General features: G+C 39.9%; 1 protein-coding gene across 2 annotated transcripts in view; it reads left to right on the top strand.

Moving 5' to 3' along the window:
• The window catches only part of EPHA1 (EPH receptor A1), an 80006-nt gene extending 64856 nt beyond the window's left edge, over positions 1-15150 (top strand). The window contains exons 7-18 of one of the 2 annotated variants that reach the window (XM_026686173.2): positions 1518-1642; positions 1761-1920; positions 7369-7465; positions 7583-7632; positions 8512-8634; positions 8726-8911; positions 9328-9389; positions 10508-10717; positions 10853-11002; positions 11802-11995; positions 12395-12550; positions 14349-15150. In XM_026686173.2, coding sequence (XP_026541958.2) covers positions 1518-1642; positions 1761-1920; positions 7369-7465; positions 7583-7632; positions 8512-8634; positions 8726-8911; positions 9328-9389; positions 10508-10717; positions 10853-11002; positions 11802-11995; positions 12395-12550; positions 14349-14427 — 1592 coding nt within the window. In that variant the 3' untranslated portion in view covers positions 14428-15150. Of the gene's footprint in view, positions 1-1517; positions 1643-1760; positions 1921-7368; positions 7466-7582; positions 7633-8499; positions 8635-8725; positions 8912-9327; positions 9390-10507; positions 10718-10852; positions 11003-11801; positions 11996-12394; positions 12551-14348 lie in introns of both variants that reach the window. The other variant, XM_026686172.2, reaches the window with a different exon arrangement.
• The last annotated feature ends 2929 nt before the right edge of the window (positions 15151-18079 follow it).

Here is an 18079-nt window from a genome sequence, read left to right as displayed (position 1 = left end):
CTCCAAATTTTGAAATAATAAAAATAATAATAGAGATCTGGAATCAGGTCTCTTTGGTCAACTCCTTCATACTAATATTCTAGTAACACCCTTCCCTTCCCCATTTGAACTTTAAAACCTACAATTCCTTCCTCTTAATTTACTTCAATTTTAGCCAAATTATGTTCGCCTTTTAAAAACAACAGCTGAGCAGACCAAATTGCTCTTATCTTTCCTTCCCCAAGTAATTCAAGCAGATGTACTCGTCTTTGGTAGGGATGCAATCTTCCAGCTAAATAAAACTTCCACTTGCTCAGAATAGGGTCATGGTTTTGGAATATTAGCCATGGTGCTTGTTTCACTAATGCTCCAGAAGACAGAAATTGCAGTTAGCCCTCAATGTATGACCACCATTGGGCCCAAAATTTTTGTTGCTAAGCAAGACAGTTATGCCCCACTTTACAACTTTTCTTGCTCCAGTTGTTAAGGGAATCACTGCAGTTGTTAAGTTAGCAACCCAGTTGTTAAGTGAATCTGGCTTCTCCATTGACTTTGCTTGTCAGATGTTCGCAAAAGGTGGACATATGACCCCAGAACACTGCAAATACATGCCAATTTCCAAGCCTCCTGATTTTGATCATGTAACCACGGGGATGCGGCAATGTTCGTAAGTGTGAAAAATGGTCATAAGTCACTTCTTTTCAACATCGTTGGAACCTTCACTAAATGAATGGTTATAAGACAAATATATACTTCTATGGGTTGAATGACAAGTGTCTGAATAGATGGGAGACTTTGCAGCCTTCATACAGAGGTCATGTGTTAGGGAATTTTCAACACTGAACATTTCAGCATTGAGCAGAAAACTTTGAGCTGGAGGAAAGTCCTGCTACAAAGGCTACAAAGCAATCTCCAAGGAAATAGTTTTTAGAACCAAGATTAGTCCAAGTATCTAGAAGTTGGGACAGAAAATCCAAACAACATGCACAATCACAAAGTTAACACTGAAGAATGGGAAATTCTTCTGTGACTCTTGCACTATATAGCACCTCTTTCTTTTAAAGAGCTTTAAACAGGTAATGGTACCTACAGTAAAAACTTGTGTCCTGTTGTTGCTACATGGATGTGTGTAAGAACAGGAGAGTCCTTGGGATCTTCTAGCTCCAGCATAGAAATGTCTCAGACCATCATATATGCAGGGTACATTCTGGGAGCTAGAATCACTCATCAGAATGTACCATGGAGCCAGATGCTGATCTAACTACTGTACTTGTAGAGGAACTGGCTCTAAATATCAAAGAGATTGAAAAGAATATGAAAAGAATGCTAGCCAATTGGATTTTATAGGTGAGATTGGCTTCTCTTTCGGGTTCCTTTCATAGCAGGCCCCTAATTGCGGAATTTGTTCCAGCTATTGTTACTTTCATAGAGCAAGGTAAACCAATACTGAGAAATATAAACTTTGAATGGGCTTGGCATTGCCTTCAGCTATAAAAGGACAAGTTAAGCTTGACCATCTTGTTTCTCCTTCCACCCAGCTCCAGTTGTGGTGACCAATGTCATTTTGGATAAGCGGAATGACAGCAGCATCTCTGTGACTTGGCTCCCTTCCCGTCTTCGCAGCCAGAGCTCTGTGAACTATGAGGTTTTGTACTTCGAGAAGGTGAAGTGTGCTGTTCTATTGTCCTCCAACAAAATCTATAAGACTGTCCCCTTGATGTGGAGCCCTTTGCATCTCATTTTGACTCTTAGAAAGCAATTCTGGTTGTTTGATTCCACAGGGAGAAGAAAAACACTACACCGTTCATCATCTTCAGAAACCTCACGTAACCCTGGCCAACCTGCAGCCTGACACAGCCTACCTGCTGCGTGTGCGCTCCATCACACCGTTAGGACCTGGACCATATTCCCAGGAGCAGGAATTCCGCACTCTGCCACAAGGTTGTCTTTTCATATCCCAGTTCTGTGTTGAGGAATGTTTGTAGCTCAGTGATTGAAGAAGCCAGTTCTGAGGCAAGAGACCATCCAAATTGGAACTGCATTTGGTGGGAGGGCATTCTCTCTTCATGCTATTTTTTTTAATTATAAACTATTTATTTCTCGAAATTAACATTCGTAACAAAAGAATTTTTTTGTATTTTAATTATATTTTTAATTATAAAATTTTACAATTATAATTTACTTCATGTTTTATAGCTAGGTCAAAAAAAAACAGCTGTTGATGGAAACAGTTTTCCTATGAGGAGAAGATAAATTTCCCTCCTTCCCCTGTACTTCCTTATTTAACCTACAGCAGGAGTGTCAAGTTCATGTCGTCGTGACGGCATCACATGATATATTGAGACTTTTTTCCCCCAGGCATGGGTGTGGCCAGTGTGTGATGCATCGGGCCCATGGGCTGGGAGTTTGACAGCTCTGCCCTGTAGTGAAAACAGTCTCAGTATTAATAGAATTCCTGGAGAAAATCTGTTTATATGGTTGCTAAGAATAATTCCAACTAAATGGTTAATCTAGTTATTCAATTAATAAACATTTTAAAAGCTTCAGTACCAATTTTTACAGTAGCGGACTTACTGAAATTGATCAGGTTGTCTGTGGTCTTATGCAATCAAATCAGAGGTGGTATTCAGCAGGTTCTGACCAGTTCTGAAGAACCGGTAGCGGAAATTTTGAGTAGTTCGGAGAACCGGCAAATACCACCTCTGACTGTCCCCACCCCCATCTATTCTCTGCCTCCCGAGTCCCAGCTGATTGGCTGGGTCTTCTTTGGTTGCCCTGCACAGGAGAACGGAGCTGGAAAGCAGGTTAGTAGGATGGGGAGGGAATGGAGATTTTACAGCATCCTTCCCCTGCCATGCCCACCAAGCCACGCCCACAGAACCGGTAGTAAAAAAGTTTGAATCCCACCACTGAATATCCATATAAAGCCTCTGATGTGTTGCACTAAAGAAAGCAACATGTATGTACCAAGAATTAAATATGTGAGGCTGCTCTTGCCACTGAAGTGGATTGGATTTCAACTGCCTGGATTTGTCCCTGAAGTTGTTTTGGGAAGATTTCATAAACAGATTGTTCTTATGTTCTTCCCAGGACAGAGAGAGAGGAACAGGCCCAAGGTTATCCATCTGCCTTTGTATCTAAGACAGGACTAGAATTCAGTCTCCCAGTTTCTAGTTTGATGCCTTAACCACTAAGTCTCCAAAAAAATAAATTGGAGAAAGCTTAATGTACAAATTAAGAACTCTGGATTTACTGCAAATGTATTCAGTTGTGCATGCTAGCCCTGTATCATATATTACCAATGGCCATTACTGTCTTCTTTCAAGTTTATTTTGCCATTTTCATGGCACTGGACAGCAATTTCTGCTTGCCATAAAAAAATTATCGCAAAACAAGCCACAGATATTTTTATGGATTTGTTTCTCTCTTAGCATAAGCAGCTGTACCTGCCAAATCATTGAAATAAATAAGCCAACTAGTGACAACTTGTGAGCCATGAACTGCTGCAGAGGGCTCTGGAGAGAAACCAAGATAGATGCTCAGGCACATTCTGTATTTTTTTCTAAACATTACATTAATTCAATTCTGCATTTTATTTCTACAACAACATAAAATAATGGCATAACCTCAATTCTATTTAATCAGGAATCAGCAATTAGAATAGTAACAATTTTCTTTCTAGATTTAACAGACTACAAGGTAAAAATAGCTACTTGATTACTAGTATAAGAAATATTCACTCTTACAGAAATTAATCATCCAGAACTATGACCCAGCCGTTTGTTGGTGGTGTTGTTCTCATCGCTCCATAAAGTGTCAATATTAAACATAGTGTTTAATATTATCCACTTGACCCTGACTAAAGGAGCAAAGGCCTTGTTTCACTGGAGATTTAGGGAATTTTCCCCTGAAGGAGTGCCGAAGGCAAGGTTTGCAAACATGGATGGGTAAATACCTTCCTTGGGTGTATACTCATAAGGACAGATAAATATCAAGAAAAGGCCCTGTCTTTCTTTTAGCAAGGTGAAAGAAAGAGGTAAACTTGGACGATTGAATTGAGTTCCATCACCATCATTCATCTTACAAGGCATCCCATTAAAAGAGTCAGTTACCAATCTCTTCCTTGTCCCAAAGCTTAAGGTTCTGCAATAAAGTCAGAGAATACAGCCAAAGGATTCCAGAAAGTATATTTTGTTATTGGCATTACCCATGGTTATGCCTAATGCAAGATTTAATCCAATAGTCATCATCCAACAAATTTCTTGAAATATTTTAGCATTTTTAAGTGAACTCAAGTGCAGATCGAGGGCTATCCTCTTTCTGTTTTATATGGACAGTAAGAATATCCCAAGGAAGGCTGAGTTGCCCTCAGAAAATTATCCCAGATTGCCTCTAATTTAGCATTTTGCATCCTCTGTCCTATATAACTGCTGAGGAGGTCCCTGTTCCTGAAATAGTCTAAGAGTGGGAGCTATTAATTGTCCTCTTTAGAAAGGAGGTCCAAAGGGCAGACCAGAATCTTTCCATGTTATGTTTCCATCTTAGAAAGAAGAGGTACATAGTTGTCACATGTTGCCATAATTTCCAACCTGTCTTCTATGAGAATTTCCAAAAAAAAAAAAAAAGAAATATTGATTTATGACCAGAATTTCCATTGCTAAGCAAGGTGGTTGTTAAGTGAGATATACCCAATTTCATTACCTTTTTTGTCGTGGTTGTTAGGCAAATCACCCTGGCCATTAAGTGAAACTAATGGTCAATAAATGAATCCAGCTGCCTCCATTGACTTTGCTGGTTGGAAGCTAGCTGGGAAGGTTGCAAATGACAATCACATGACCTCAGGATGCTGCAGCTGTCATAAATATACGCTGGTTACCAAGCACCCACATTTTGATCATGTGAGGCCATGGGGAGGCTGCAACAGTCACAAATGCAAAGACTGGTTGTAAGTCACTCTTTCCAGTGCTGCTACAACTTGGAACAGTCACCAAATCAATGGTTGTAAGTCATGTACCACCTTTATTGGCTCTGAATAAGGTATGCTGATGTTTAGAGATTAATTTTTAATAAGGAATGAAGTAAAAACTTTGCTTCGTGTTGTGGATTTAATACCAGTTTTGAAAGCAAAGAACCAGCCAAAGGATGAAAAGTCTGTTGTCCTTATGCATTGAAAGGAAGGGGCAAATGCAGTTGCATCTCATTTTCTCTCTCTCTCTGTTGCACCTTCCTATATCCAGATGTACTATTATTACTGAAGTGTTATTTAAAAATGCTGCCTGCAGTGTTGTCATCATGAACAAAGATACATTAACCTCACGGCAGCTGCCTTTTTAAGGATATGATCAAAATATGGAGTTTCCAAAAGTAATTTGACTTTGTCTCAGATGATGTTGTTTAAACTTTAAAGTGCAATGAAGTAAATAAGTAGCTCAAAGCAAAATGAATTAATAAATAACAATGCAAAACAAGACTGAAAGAATTCCCATGCTAGATACTTTCAGCTCAGCTCCATGCTTTTGTGATCCCTTGCAGGGGGTGGGATGCTACCGGTTCTGCCTGGTTCTACAGACCTGGTAGCTCTGAAGAACAGCAGACACCAAACCGGTTCTGTGTTCGCTGCTGTTTGGCCTGCCCACCCGCCCATCTGGGCTCTTACCTTTATTTCCTGCTTTTTCAACCTCAGCTGGTTTGTGTGGGCTGAGCCCCCACCTGGGCTCTTACCTTTATTTCCTGCTTTTTCAACCTCAGCTGGTTTGTGCGGCACAGCTGATGTTGAAAAAGCAGGGGGGGAAAGGCTTTTCAAACACTGCGCACCTGCGCACAGCGCTTTTCAACTGTCCGGGCAGCACAGCCTAAGGTTTTCTTACATGTGCGTGCAGCGCGTGTCAGGCAAAACATAGTCACCAAACCGGCAGTAACACCAGTTGAAGGCCACCCCTGATCCCTTGTTATTATTTCTTTTGGGGCAGCTGAGCCAATGTTTGACGAACTGTTTGCAAAAGAAATGCTGTGAAGCTGGCTGCAACTGGAAACTTGGAGCTCTGCAAAGTTTAGGGATACCTTATTTCACCATTGGAGATAATATTTCCCACCACCCCCACCCCCTCTACTCCTCCTGACCCCTGAGCTGCATCTGCCCTAACAGGCCTTCTAAGTGGAGTGTTCAGTGTTGGCTTTGCAGCTCTCCTCAGTAGCCCAGACCAGTGAAAGGGAAAAGAGATTGTGGCTGTTTTGCTCTTTTTGTATCAGCTGCCAAACAACATGCAAAGTGCCAGACTTTGGGGAGATGAGGAGACTTTTGCTCCAGCAGCCTCCGCGGCACTCAAGTTAGAAGAGTAATTTTTTACATCATTTTCTGAGTCAGCAGAAGTTAGGGCAATCACAGATGGCTTCAAAGCACTTTGGAGAGATTGGAGAGAAGGAAGTAATGGCAGCTAAAAAGTCTCTTAATGAAAATACTTTTCTTTTGGCAACAGATCTGCCGCATAATTTACACAGCAGCTATGTTTGTCATCGACAGGGAATCATGCCAGTTTCTGCAATAAAATATGAAGAGCAAATAAAAACCTCTGAGCCCTAATTATATGGCTTCTTGATGCCAATTGACTGCATACTTAGGGTTGTTCCATTGTTTTTCACACGTATTCATTTCCCTGGGGTCCATCACTGTAGCTGCCTATGCTGAATACAGTTGCGGTATGAAAGTCCTCTAACATCCATATGGTTCCCTTTATGACAATTTAAGCAAGGTCAGAGGAACAAGCATGACGAAAGCCACCAACTATTGTTTCTGTAAATGGAATTAGGAGAACAACATAAAGGAAGAATTACCCATAAGGCAGTCGTTGCTAAGAGCATTATTTGAGATCTGGTCAAACTACCCACTTACAAAAGCTTCAATATTTCTCTTGAATATAAAGTATTCGGATAAATTTAGCATTTCTATTTTGGGCATAGACATCATCACTGTGTATTTCCATCAATTCTTCTCATAACCTGATGCATCAGGACTTTATAAATAAACCAGAACTGATTGCTAAATAGTGCAACCAATTTGATGTATTGTGCTTTAAAACTATTTCTGTAAGCGTATTAAAGCACGGAGTGTATCATGCAAAAATATATGCAATATCAAGTGAAATGGAAACATGGATTAACATTAAAAATAAAAATAAACGTCTACATAGCCCCAATAATACAGGGTCCATACTTTATGAAACAGGTGGTAAGACCATTATTAAACCTTATGGAGCATTTTGCAGTTTTAATGTTGAAATCCAGTACATAATCCTAATTCTTATCTGAATAAATGTGTTTTAATATCTATTTATAAATAGATTTTCTTGTTCTAGTGAAGGGATGTCTGTAATTCATCCTTTGATCTTGCAGACACTGGTATGCTGCCTGGAGGAGTGATTGTGTCAATCATCTTTGGAATCCTGTTGTTCCTTGGATTGATTACAGGACTCATAATCTTCCGTCGAAGGTAAAGGCAGCAGTTCCCAAAGGAAAGAGGCTATGGTTGTCATCAAAGACAGGAATTTGCTCTGTTCTATTCCCTGCTTGCTTATAGCCTCTATTTATGTTTATTCTTATCCTTCAGACGAGCTCATCATCACCGAGCACGACCATGTCACAATGGCTACAACCGAGGTGAGGCTTCAGTTGTTGTTGTTTTAAAGGCAGATGGCAAAGATCTGCATTCTAAAATTCAAGCACAGTGGTCTCTTCTCCAGTCTTTAGAATCTTCAGAAGTTTTGCTAACATGGGTGGCAGGGCAATTGATATTGCAAAAAAAACGTATTTGTGGAATGCCAGTTGCAAAAGACTGTTATATGCAGAGGTGGTACTCAGCAGGTTCTGACCAATTCTGGAGAACTGGTAGCGGAAATTTTGAATAGTTCGGAGAACTGGCAAATCCCACCTCTGACTGGAGATTTTACAATATCCTTCCCCTGCCACACCCACCAAGCCGTGCCCACAGAACCGGTAGTAAAAAAAATTGAATCCCACCATTGGTTATATGCCAAGTAATCAGGAGACGTTTGAGTAACTAGATAGAAGTAGTCAAGAATAAATAAGTTTTAGTAGATTGTTGGCCAATTTTTTCTGGCCACTTTTCCCCCAAATGCACCCTCCTGGAGCATATTTTTTGAGCAGGGCGGGGGGGGAGGAACCTATAGAGATTTAATATGGAGAATTGGTTTGTGGAAACTGTAAAAGTCATCTTCTCTTGCTATTCTTCCTTCACACTCAGCACCCAGGGAATCTCTGTTTATGTATCTCAAAGAAATGCCATGATGGGACATATTGTTCTGAGATTTTTTTCTGAATGAAGAAGCTTTCATCATCCTGGTGTTTATTCATGAAAGTAGGGTTCATTAGCCCAGCATGATTTACTTCTTATCCAATATGTTTAGGACTGCAGTGTGGGAAGATCTTATTTTTCATCAAGTCAATGGAATTGATTTTCCCCCCTGCTGTCTGAAACTTTTGGGAGAAACTAGTTTATATTGTCAGCTTTTATTGCAGATGAGATGTGGTTGAAACCTTATGTAGATCTCCAACCATATGAGGATCCCCGAAGGGGTGTCTTAGAATTCACAAAGGAACTGGACCCATCTATTGTCTCCATTGACACAGTTATTGGTGAAGGTAAGTTTCATTAGGTCTGATTGTATCTGCCTCTCCTGATACCATTTCTCCATTTCCTTTATCCTTTGCCTTGTCCTTGGATGTTCCATAGGAGAATTTGGAGAGGTCTATTGTGGTGCACTGCACTTCCCAGGAAAAGAACGTATTATTGTGGCCATCAAGACCTTGAAGTCAACTTACTCAGATTCAACCTGGTGGAATTTCCTCCGTGAGGCAACTATCATGGGCCAATTCAACCATCCCAACATTGTCCGGCTCGAGGGAGTTGTCACAAAACGTAAGAATTCAGAGTTGTAATGGCAGTGGGACATACACACACAGTGATGGTTGTGAGATAAAGTAGATTTGTATAACTGGGATTCCCCAGAGGGAGTGAAGTGATTGGATGTGAAGTTGATTGGATCTGAAGCACAAAAGATCTTTGATATGTAAAATGCTCCTGAAAGGTTGTGTTCTGATCTGAGGTAGCTGTTGCAAGTTTGAATAGGCGATAGTGAGCTAGACAAGGGAAAGGACTGATTATGTGGATAGCAGCTTTACCTCCTCCAAAAGTATATTTCTCAGACTATAAAATCTATGAAATTTCTCAGAAATAAAATCTATGTTCGTGGCCAAAGAAATGAGAAGGAAGATGAAGATATGGGGATAATAAGAAAATAACTTTAGTATTTCTTCTTCTTTTACCCCCCACAGGGAATCCAATGATGATTATTACAGAATACATGGAAAATGGGGCTCTGGACACCTTTTTAAGGGTAAGAAACTGGACAATTGTTTAATCAAATAATTTGGTGATTACTTGAACTGCTGAATGTGTGTCTGAGCTGTAACATTTCACACTGATAGTAAGGTTGAACTGCTGAATGACGTTAATCAATCTCTCAGTTTAGTATGAAATATCTTCCCACATAAATAAGATGAGAGAGAACAGTAGATTAATATGTTTTTCAGGCAAGTTTTGTGTGTGTGTTGCTAAACAGTGATATTAAACGTTATTTAGAAAATAGGACATAAGTTCCTTCGACTAGTCTTAGTCTACCCAGCATACTTGTCAGGCATAAGAAATCAGAGCAAGGGTTAGGTCCAAAATGAATAGAAGTTTATTTCATGTTACCTCTGGTCATCTTCTACACATACTATGACATCTTCACAGCATGAACCTCAGCCAGCTTTTAACTTGGTATTCTCATTCTTAGACATGGGTCTTTCAATGTGATAACACCACAGTTGTGTACACATGATCATTTAGCTCAGTGTTTCTCAACTTTAGAAAGGTAAGATATGTGGATTTCTGGGCTTTGAAGTCCACACATCTTACAGGCCTGTCATTGAAAAATAATGGTTTAACTGATGCCAGTTTTGTTAAATCTTTCCCATCCATTTAAAGCTTTGGAACTCTTGTTTACCTAAGTTATGTTCACTCTCCCAGGCTGCATATGCATAGAGTGGTACTCAGTGGTTCTGGAAACCTCCAACCTCTGCTTACTTTTTAGGAGTATAAGTACTACCTAGCAAAACCCATAGTGTTTTTTGATTGAGTGAATCCTATGTTGTAGAGCATCCTGATGGTCTGATGGACTATTTGAATATATCCCTAAAGCAGGGGTGTCCAACCTTGGCAACTTTAAGGCTTGTGGACTTCAACTCCCAGAGTTCCTCAGCCAGCAAAGCTGGCTGAGGAACTCTGGGAGTTGAAGTACACAAGTCTTAAAATTGCCAAGGTTGGACACCCCTGCCCTAAAGTGAAGCTTTTCAGCTGTGAACGGAGACTTTGTTCCTCTTACCTAAGACAAATGTAACCCCCTTTCCTTGCTGTGAAGCAAACAGATGAACAGAATGCAAGCATTCATCAGTGTCCTTGTGTGCCCTGCAGGAGAATATCGACAAGTTCAGCTCGGTGCAGTTAGTGACAATGCTGCAGGGCATTGCCTCAGGTATGACCTATCTCTCAGACCGCAACTATGTACATCGTGATCTAGCTGCACGCAACATCTTGGTATCACACACCCTTCAGTGCAAAGTCTCAGATTTTGGTCTTTCTCGAATCCTGGAAAATGATGTGGAAGGAACATATGAAACAAAGGTAATGCACAACAGAAGCTATTAGAGGGTACTCCTCAATGAGGGGAGGAAATACCAGCATGTATTTATGCCTCATAATATTTTTTTTTTAAAAAAATGATTTTTTGAGTATCAATTTCCTTTCCTCATTGAACAGGGTGGAAAGATCCCTATTCGATGGACAGCTCCAGAGGCCATTGCCAATCGAATCTTCACCTCTGCCAGCGATGTCTGGAGTTTTGGTATTGTCATGTGGGAGGTGTTTTCATATGGAGACAAGCCCTATGGGGATATGTCCAATCAGGAGGTAAGAGGGAAAGGAGAAACAGGATTGTCAGTCAAACCATCCTTTGAACAAGCAAATACCCTGGAGGGAAAAAATGGTTTGGTTAAGTCTCCATTTTTTTATTCAGTCATAAATAGACTGTTGTGTTGAATGAATTGTTGTTAACGAATCATGAAATTTATGCCAACATACTGTATATACTCCTGGATCAGAAACGTTTGTCCTGCCAATGGGAGAACCCCCTAACCTGAATTTCACATAAAAAGTCTCCATTGGCAGAAAGAGGAAGAAGATACTTTTGTTCCTTCACCATCAAGTGCCTCAGAGGTTCCTTACCTCATACAGATCTGGGTTGGGGCGGGGGGGGCGGTGGGCAGCAGGTTTTGTTTATACTGTAATAGACAAGAAATCAACTAAGAATTTACTTTTCTGTATTTCAAGAGGAAAAAATTACTAGAAGAAATTATGTGGCTGTTGCTGAAATCAGCCCAATTCTTTGAAAAACAAAACAGTACACTGCTTTTCGTTTGAAATGACTCATTCACATCATAATCACATAATCTTCAGAGGGGCCTTGCCCTAATGGTGCTTTGCACTTGTTAAAATTTTAATGCTTTTAAAAATCCGTTGATCTATCATGAGGTTATTTAATCTGGCATCCATAGTTCAAATAATAGTCTAAATGAATCTCTGAAAATTCATGGTTCTCATTCCAAATGATTCCAGTGCTTAGATCTGGGGTCAAGAAATGCTTCATACTTCTGCTACATTATCCAAGGAATTTTGCACAAACTGATTGATTGCCTGTTTTTCTGGATAGGTGATGAAAAGCATAGAAGATGGGTACCGACTCCCCCCACCAGTGGACTGTCCCTCTATCCTTTATGATATGATGAAGGTGTGTTGGTCATATGATCGGACACGGAGGCCACGTTTCCGGGAGATCCAGGCTCAGCTAGACCACTTTCTTTCCAGCCCACATTTGCTTCGAACTGTGGCTGATTTTGACCCTCGGTAAGAGATAAGCATTCTTTTAGAAACGTTTGGGAGATTCTATCTAAACATAATTCTTCAGCAACAAAATCTGAATTTTACTACCAGGGTTAATTATACTTTATGTATGAGGAGACCTGTTTGGTGCACCTGCATATTTATCTCCTACATGTATTCATTTAGGGTGATCTTTCTATATGATGTGTGAAATCATCTTCCCTGTCCCTATTATGGAGAAAAGCACTGAGTATGCAAGGCGAATTTCCATATGAGACAAATAATGAAAAGCGAAATTCTCCACACAAAGGAGCTTCTCAGCCTTTAGAATGGTTTCCAGCTTCATCAAAGTAGGGTCCTGTCCTTCTCCCATGTTACAGTTTAAATTTCGTAATTGGTCTGAAAATACCTATCCATTTACAGGGTGACACTTCGACTTCCAAGCTGCAGTGGGTCTGATGGGATTCCTTATCGGTCTATCCCCGAGTGGCTAGAATCCATCCGCATGAAACGCTATATCCTCAACTTCCATACTGCTGGCCTGAACACAATGGAATCTGTCCTGGACCTATCTGCTGAGTAAGCTTTGCGTGTGTGGGCTGTGGGTTTTGACCTAAGGTAGAAGAAGGCTGGTAGGCATGAATTACAATTAAATGCCAGAGTATGCATAGAATTTTCTTCTAGGGCAGTGGTCCCCAACCTTTGTGATTTGGCAGAAAGGATGGGAGGAAGGGAGAAGGGAACTGGGCCTTATGAGCAGTGGGCTGGCGTACACATAGCCCTTGTGCAAGTAGTGGTTCAGCACACACGCATGAGTGCCTGCTGGCCCGTTACTCACACAAGTTGAGCTGTGTATGCGCACTCCAGCAAGCCACTCGCCCTGCCCAATTCCGAATAGGCCCGGTAGTGGTTGGGGACCCCTGTACTAGAGTACAAAGAACTTTATAGCTTTTGAGGTCAGTTATAGTTCACTAAATTCATAATACAACAAAGATATTGTAACATCCTCATGCTTCCACACCCTTGCATCGTCTTCCCTCTGTTTGAAAAACTTGGTGAAAAATACATCAGCTAAAGTTTAGCCCCTTAAATATTTGATCCCTTTTTTGGCAGAGTTCCTTAGGAAATACTATTATAGATGTTGTCAGTATTGCCATCACTGTTAGGACTGCTAACAGTGTTCCTCCACCCAACTAGCATGGCCAGTAATTTTCCTGATACAAAGGAAGATACCAATTCCACGTATTAACATTCAAGTATGCATCAAGAAGAGAATTAGTAAAACAGCTAAAATCCAAGTAGTTGCTTGGATCCATATAGCAACAAACACATAGCCATAGCAATGCTGTTCCTTTGAGGAACTGGAAATGAGTAAAAAGCTACAGAGCCACCTCTATTTTGGCCTCATTTTGCAAATGAGCAAGTTAGGGTAAAGAAGAGTGTTACTTTGGAGTTTCAAAGAGTGAGAATTGGCATGGCAAGGACATAAGAATCCGTTTGCCAATTTCCACCAGCACTGTGATGTTTCTGGCCAAAATAGCTTTCTGGGCTTTTTTATAGTCTTTCAAACATTTGCAAGAACTGTTTAATCAACAATAGAAATAGGGTACAGAATATCAAATGAAAGCTTTTATAACACTAAAATAAATCCTCTGCCACCCAAAAGAGTGAATATGAAAAAATTGCAGGACAAAAAAAAAATCAATAAACACGTCCCTTTTGTTATAACATAGTATACATCTGCAACGCTTCCTAAAAGTATCAGACATATGCAAGTAATCAACATTATCAACATAGCAAAATTCACATGAGCTGGAAAGAAAAGAATTTGGCAGATAGCACTGTTAAGAAATTGTTGCACAAGGATTATTTTTGCAAATATCTAATTTGTAGGATATAGACCTTACAGATACGGGACATTTATGTACACGCCTTATAAAATATTGCCTATATAGATTTAAATTAGAACCATGCTGTAATACAATGACACACACTGGTCTGTTCTTTGTAAGATAAGAAATAAAATTAGCTGTTTAAAGCTTTGCACCCCCATTTCCCTTTTCAATAGCATTAACCAGCATTTTGGATTCGTTATCAAATCTTCAGTCACTGCAAAATATGGTGTCTGTCTTCCCCACTTAGTGTCTACCACCTCCCATTGCTAGACCCAGCAATTGAGATTAATTTAATTAAGTTCAGTTTTTCCTGTCATTTTCTTGAGCAATCATTTTCTATGTATTTTACAAAACTAGAGAAGTGGGGGAGGGTTACCTTTCATGGATGCCACCACTCTAGGAAATGGTCCGTTTCTCTAACTTGTCCCTCTTCTCTAGCAAATGCGGTGGCTAATCTTTTTTCCTTATCTGTGTGATTTAAGGGACTTGAAGCAGATGGGCGTGGGTCTTCCTGGCCACCAGAAGCGAATTCTGTGCAGCATCCAGGGATTCAAAGAGTGAAACATGCCACCGTACGGTGCCAAGCAAGAGTTGCTGCCATCTCCTTTTGCCGAATATTTTTTTTAAAAAAAGTGACCCTGTGGCAGACCTCCTGCAAATCAGAAGCCAGAGGCAAACAGCTGCACCTTGGAACATAATGCACAGGCTGTGGCTGAGTAGCCTAGAACAGGAAAGGACTTCCTGCACAGGAAACCAAAGTGTTGCTGTTGACTTCTCACTCCTCCACTCTCGCAGAGGCTTCTGACTTGACATGCTTTATAGTTGCTGAGGACGTAACATGCCATTGTAAAGAAACACTGAAGTTAAAACCATACCTACCTGGAAAGGACCTTTTCTGTTGCAAAATCTAAGCCTCCAGATATTTGTGGCCAGATATATATTACAGTATTGTTTGCAGAGAGCATGAACGCCTGTCCTTGTAAATTAGTGGGTTAGTTTTCATCGTTCTATCCAAGTTCATGTTCCTTTGTATATAAGGCCTCTCTCTCTCTCTCTCTCTCTGCAATCTACTCCTTAAGAGCAGAAAAGGCTTGTTTAAAGCAAACTAGCACTTGCTCTTGGGAGGTTTTTTTTTCCCTCAAGTTGAGGACCTGCTTATATATTTAAAATATCAGGAAGGGATGGCATAAGGGAGAAAACCCAAACCTGGATTGATCATATGTTGTAGATATGATTTTGTAAATAAACTCATAACACAGATCAGATATTAAAAATTTTTCCCATGACCATTTCTATTTTTAAAAGTTGGCTATTAAAAACATCACAGAAGGGGAAAGTAGATTTGTGCACACATTAGAAAGAAGGAAATACTTAAAAACTTAAGAAATGTTTTGTAAATGTTTATGTAGTGTATAGCGGCATTAGAGAGATCTGGAAGAATAGGAATACCTAATGAATATTGGGAGTCACATAAAGGGATTACTTGGAACCATAAATACAAGACAGGAAGGTTCTATGTAGCTTACATGCACATGGAAATCCTAAACAACAGCACAGCTAGCAGGTGGAGAACATTTGAAGGATACATCTTTTGGCAGGAAATGAAAATCAACCAAGATATGAAGCAGAAGTAAAATGATGAGATCTTGCTGCATTTACTTAAGGAGCCTTCTGTGACTGCCTTGATATTTAGGGAAGTGTTGTCCTATTGCTTCCTTCAGTTTTCATTGTAATCACTGCTGCTCTTTAGTGTAAAATCAAATTCAGTATGAGCTCAAACTGTGAACCCTTTACTGTACCTTTGATTTGACCTCTTAGCTGAGGGGTTCCCAACCTTTTGAGGTCAAATGACACTTTGTGTATATACTATGAATGTTCAGTGAAGAAGGCTGATATTGGGAAGATGTGTTCATGCATCCTTTAGTGGGAATAGCTAGTCTCAAAACTTTGCCCTTATAAGAAGCTAAACTAATGAGATGGTGCTCATATCACCCTTTACAACTCTCCAAGGTAGCAATTATCCACCCAAGTTTACTATTGTGTTTTTCTGGTGAGATGCAAATTTTATAAAGCAAGTTCTGTAGCATAGGCACTTGACATTTTAATTTTCCAAGTAAGTTTCTGTAGAACCCAAGATGGTCTTGAAAGCTGATGATTTGCTTTGTAACATACCAGCATTTTTATTGTTTAAGTTCAAAACCATGGAGATATCCACACTTGCACTTGTGAGTAGCACAGTGAAGATTCTGATATTTGCTTCTATACCCAGCAAGGCCTTTTCCACCTATTTTATCAAAAGAAAGCCCAAGCATGAAGCATTGAAACAATGGCCCTAGACAAGTTTCTACACCAAAGTCCTAGTGAAAGAAGAGTTGTTGGAGAAAAACCATCTGATATGGATGCCATTTACACGCAGGACACCAGCAACTCTACAAGGCGTTTTAGTAACATCAAGTGCTTTAATGCAGCCTTCTTCTTTGAGAATTTCTCAATACTTTTTTTAAAAAAATATTGTAAATCTAAATGGGTTGTGCCAGTTAAAATATGTCACATGTCAGATCAAAATGCAAGGAATGAGTTTTAAGAACATTGGAGGCTGGGGAGAAAATATACAGAAGCAAATGGACATGAAAACACTTCTGTTGATGCATTGCTGTAATTTCCACTTCAGAAGATCACATTCTGTACTTACTGTAAAAGTGGCTCTTTTACATAAGAAAAAAAGACTTCCACTTTTTTCAACAGAGGTCTTAGGAAGATTATGTAAGCATGAGATGTAGGCAAGAACATTTGCCAAAATAAATGTCCTTGCCTACATTTGTACGAAACGAATTTGTACAGAATCCAGCTTTAACCTAAGGCACACCAATTATGCTTACTGGTACATTTGGCAGCTTCTCATTTGGTTGCAAACTACTACAGAACTGTCTGTTTGTCCACCTTTGTTGAAAAACTATTAGGGTACACTGACCAACAATTTCATTTTTTCAACAAAATTGGTTGTGTGAATGACGCACCAGAGCAATGTAACATAAGCTAAGCCAGAGGCTCCTAATTATTTTTCACACAGGCTGCTGTACAATTAAAAGATTTTTGAGACTACAAGCCAAGGCAAAGTAGCAACACACCTGTCAGTCCCACGGTACACATAAACCTCCTCCTTAAATGGTTATCTGCAGAAATCTAAAATAATATTTTATATTTTGGGAAATTGCTAAGATTTAGGCCACTAAAAAAACAAGCAAATTTCAAGGTAATTATAACATCATGGCTAGCCTTTTAATTAACATGTTTATATGAAACTGATTTACAAAGAAATGGAAACAATCTAGCCCATACTATGTTTTGGCCTGATATGGATTAAGCATTTTACTATTCGTCAACAAAGGTTTTACAGTAAGAAAAAATGACATTTGTAAGAGGTTTTTTTAATTAATTCCATTCACACTGCTCGCATATTTAAGCGTTTTTTTCCTGCACAGCTTTTCCAAGCCTGAGGCTCCAGAGGAAAAAAAAAACGTCATTCATAAATATGGAATCCCAATGGTTTTTATTTGAAATCCCTCCTATATTTTCCCATCACAAATTTCTGAGGATGCCTTGTGATTAGAAATGTGATCTGAAGAATGCTTCCAGAACAGCACCCAAAACTAAATGCTATAACAGCAGCAGCAATTCCTTGTTTCTGTTTGTGCCTCCACCAACCTTGCTATCTTCCCAAACTGTAGTATGAAATTGAAAGACCAAATTCGTTGGTGGTACATTTATGACTTCATGTATCATTTTTGTGGCTGTCCAGTCTGCAGATTAAGCAGAACATACCATCCAAAGAGAAGTGCATTGTCGAAGGTTCCTTCTCACAGAAAAGCTGGAAAGGTTCAAGAATGCTATACCTTGCACCCCTGTTTTAATTGAATAAAGAAGTGAAGTTAGAGAGTGAATGCACAGGCCCTTCTGTCTGCAAAGTCAAACTAAAAGATGAAGCCTACTTTCTTTCTTCTACATGAGACGTCTTCAGTCCTGATCCGTGGACCGGTACCATGGCATGCCAGCAACCAGGACCTGCAAACAAGTGAAGCTCCATTTGTGGTATGCAGGCAGCATGCAAAACCACGTCTCCTCTGGTCTGTGGAAAAACCTTTCTCAACGGAACCGGACCCTGGTGCCCAAAAAGGTTGGGGGCCACTGTTCTACTTGATCTTTAAGGCAGAAG

This window comes from Notechis scutatus, chromosome 2 (genome assembly GCF_049901735.1).
Source record: "Notechis scutatus isolate UNSWTSFEM ecotype Mainland chromosome 2, rNotScu1.2, whole genome shotgun sequence".
Lineage (NCBI taxonomy): Eukaryota > Metazoa > Chordata > Lepidosauria > Squamata > Elapidae > Notechis > Notechis scutatus.
The sequence above is the reverse complement of the archived record's forward strand: the minus strand, read 5'-3'. Positions and strand labels throughout refer to the sequence as shown.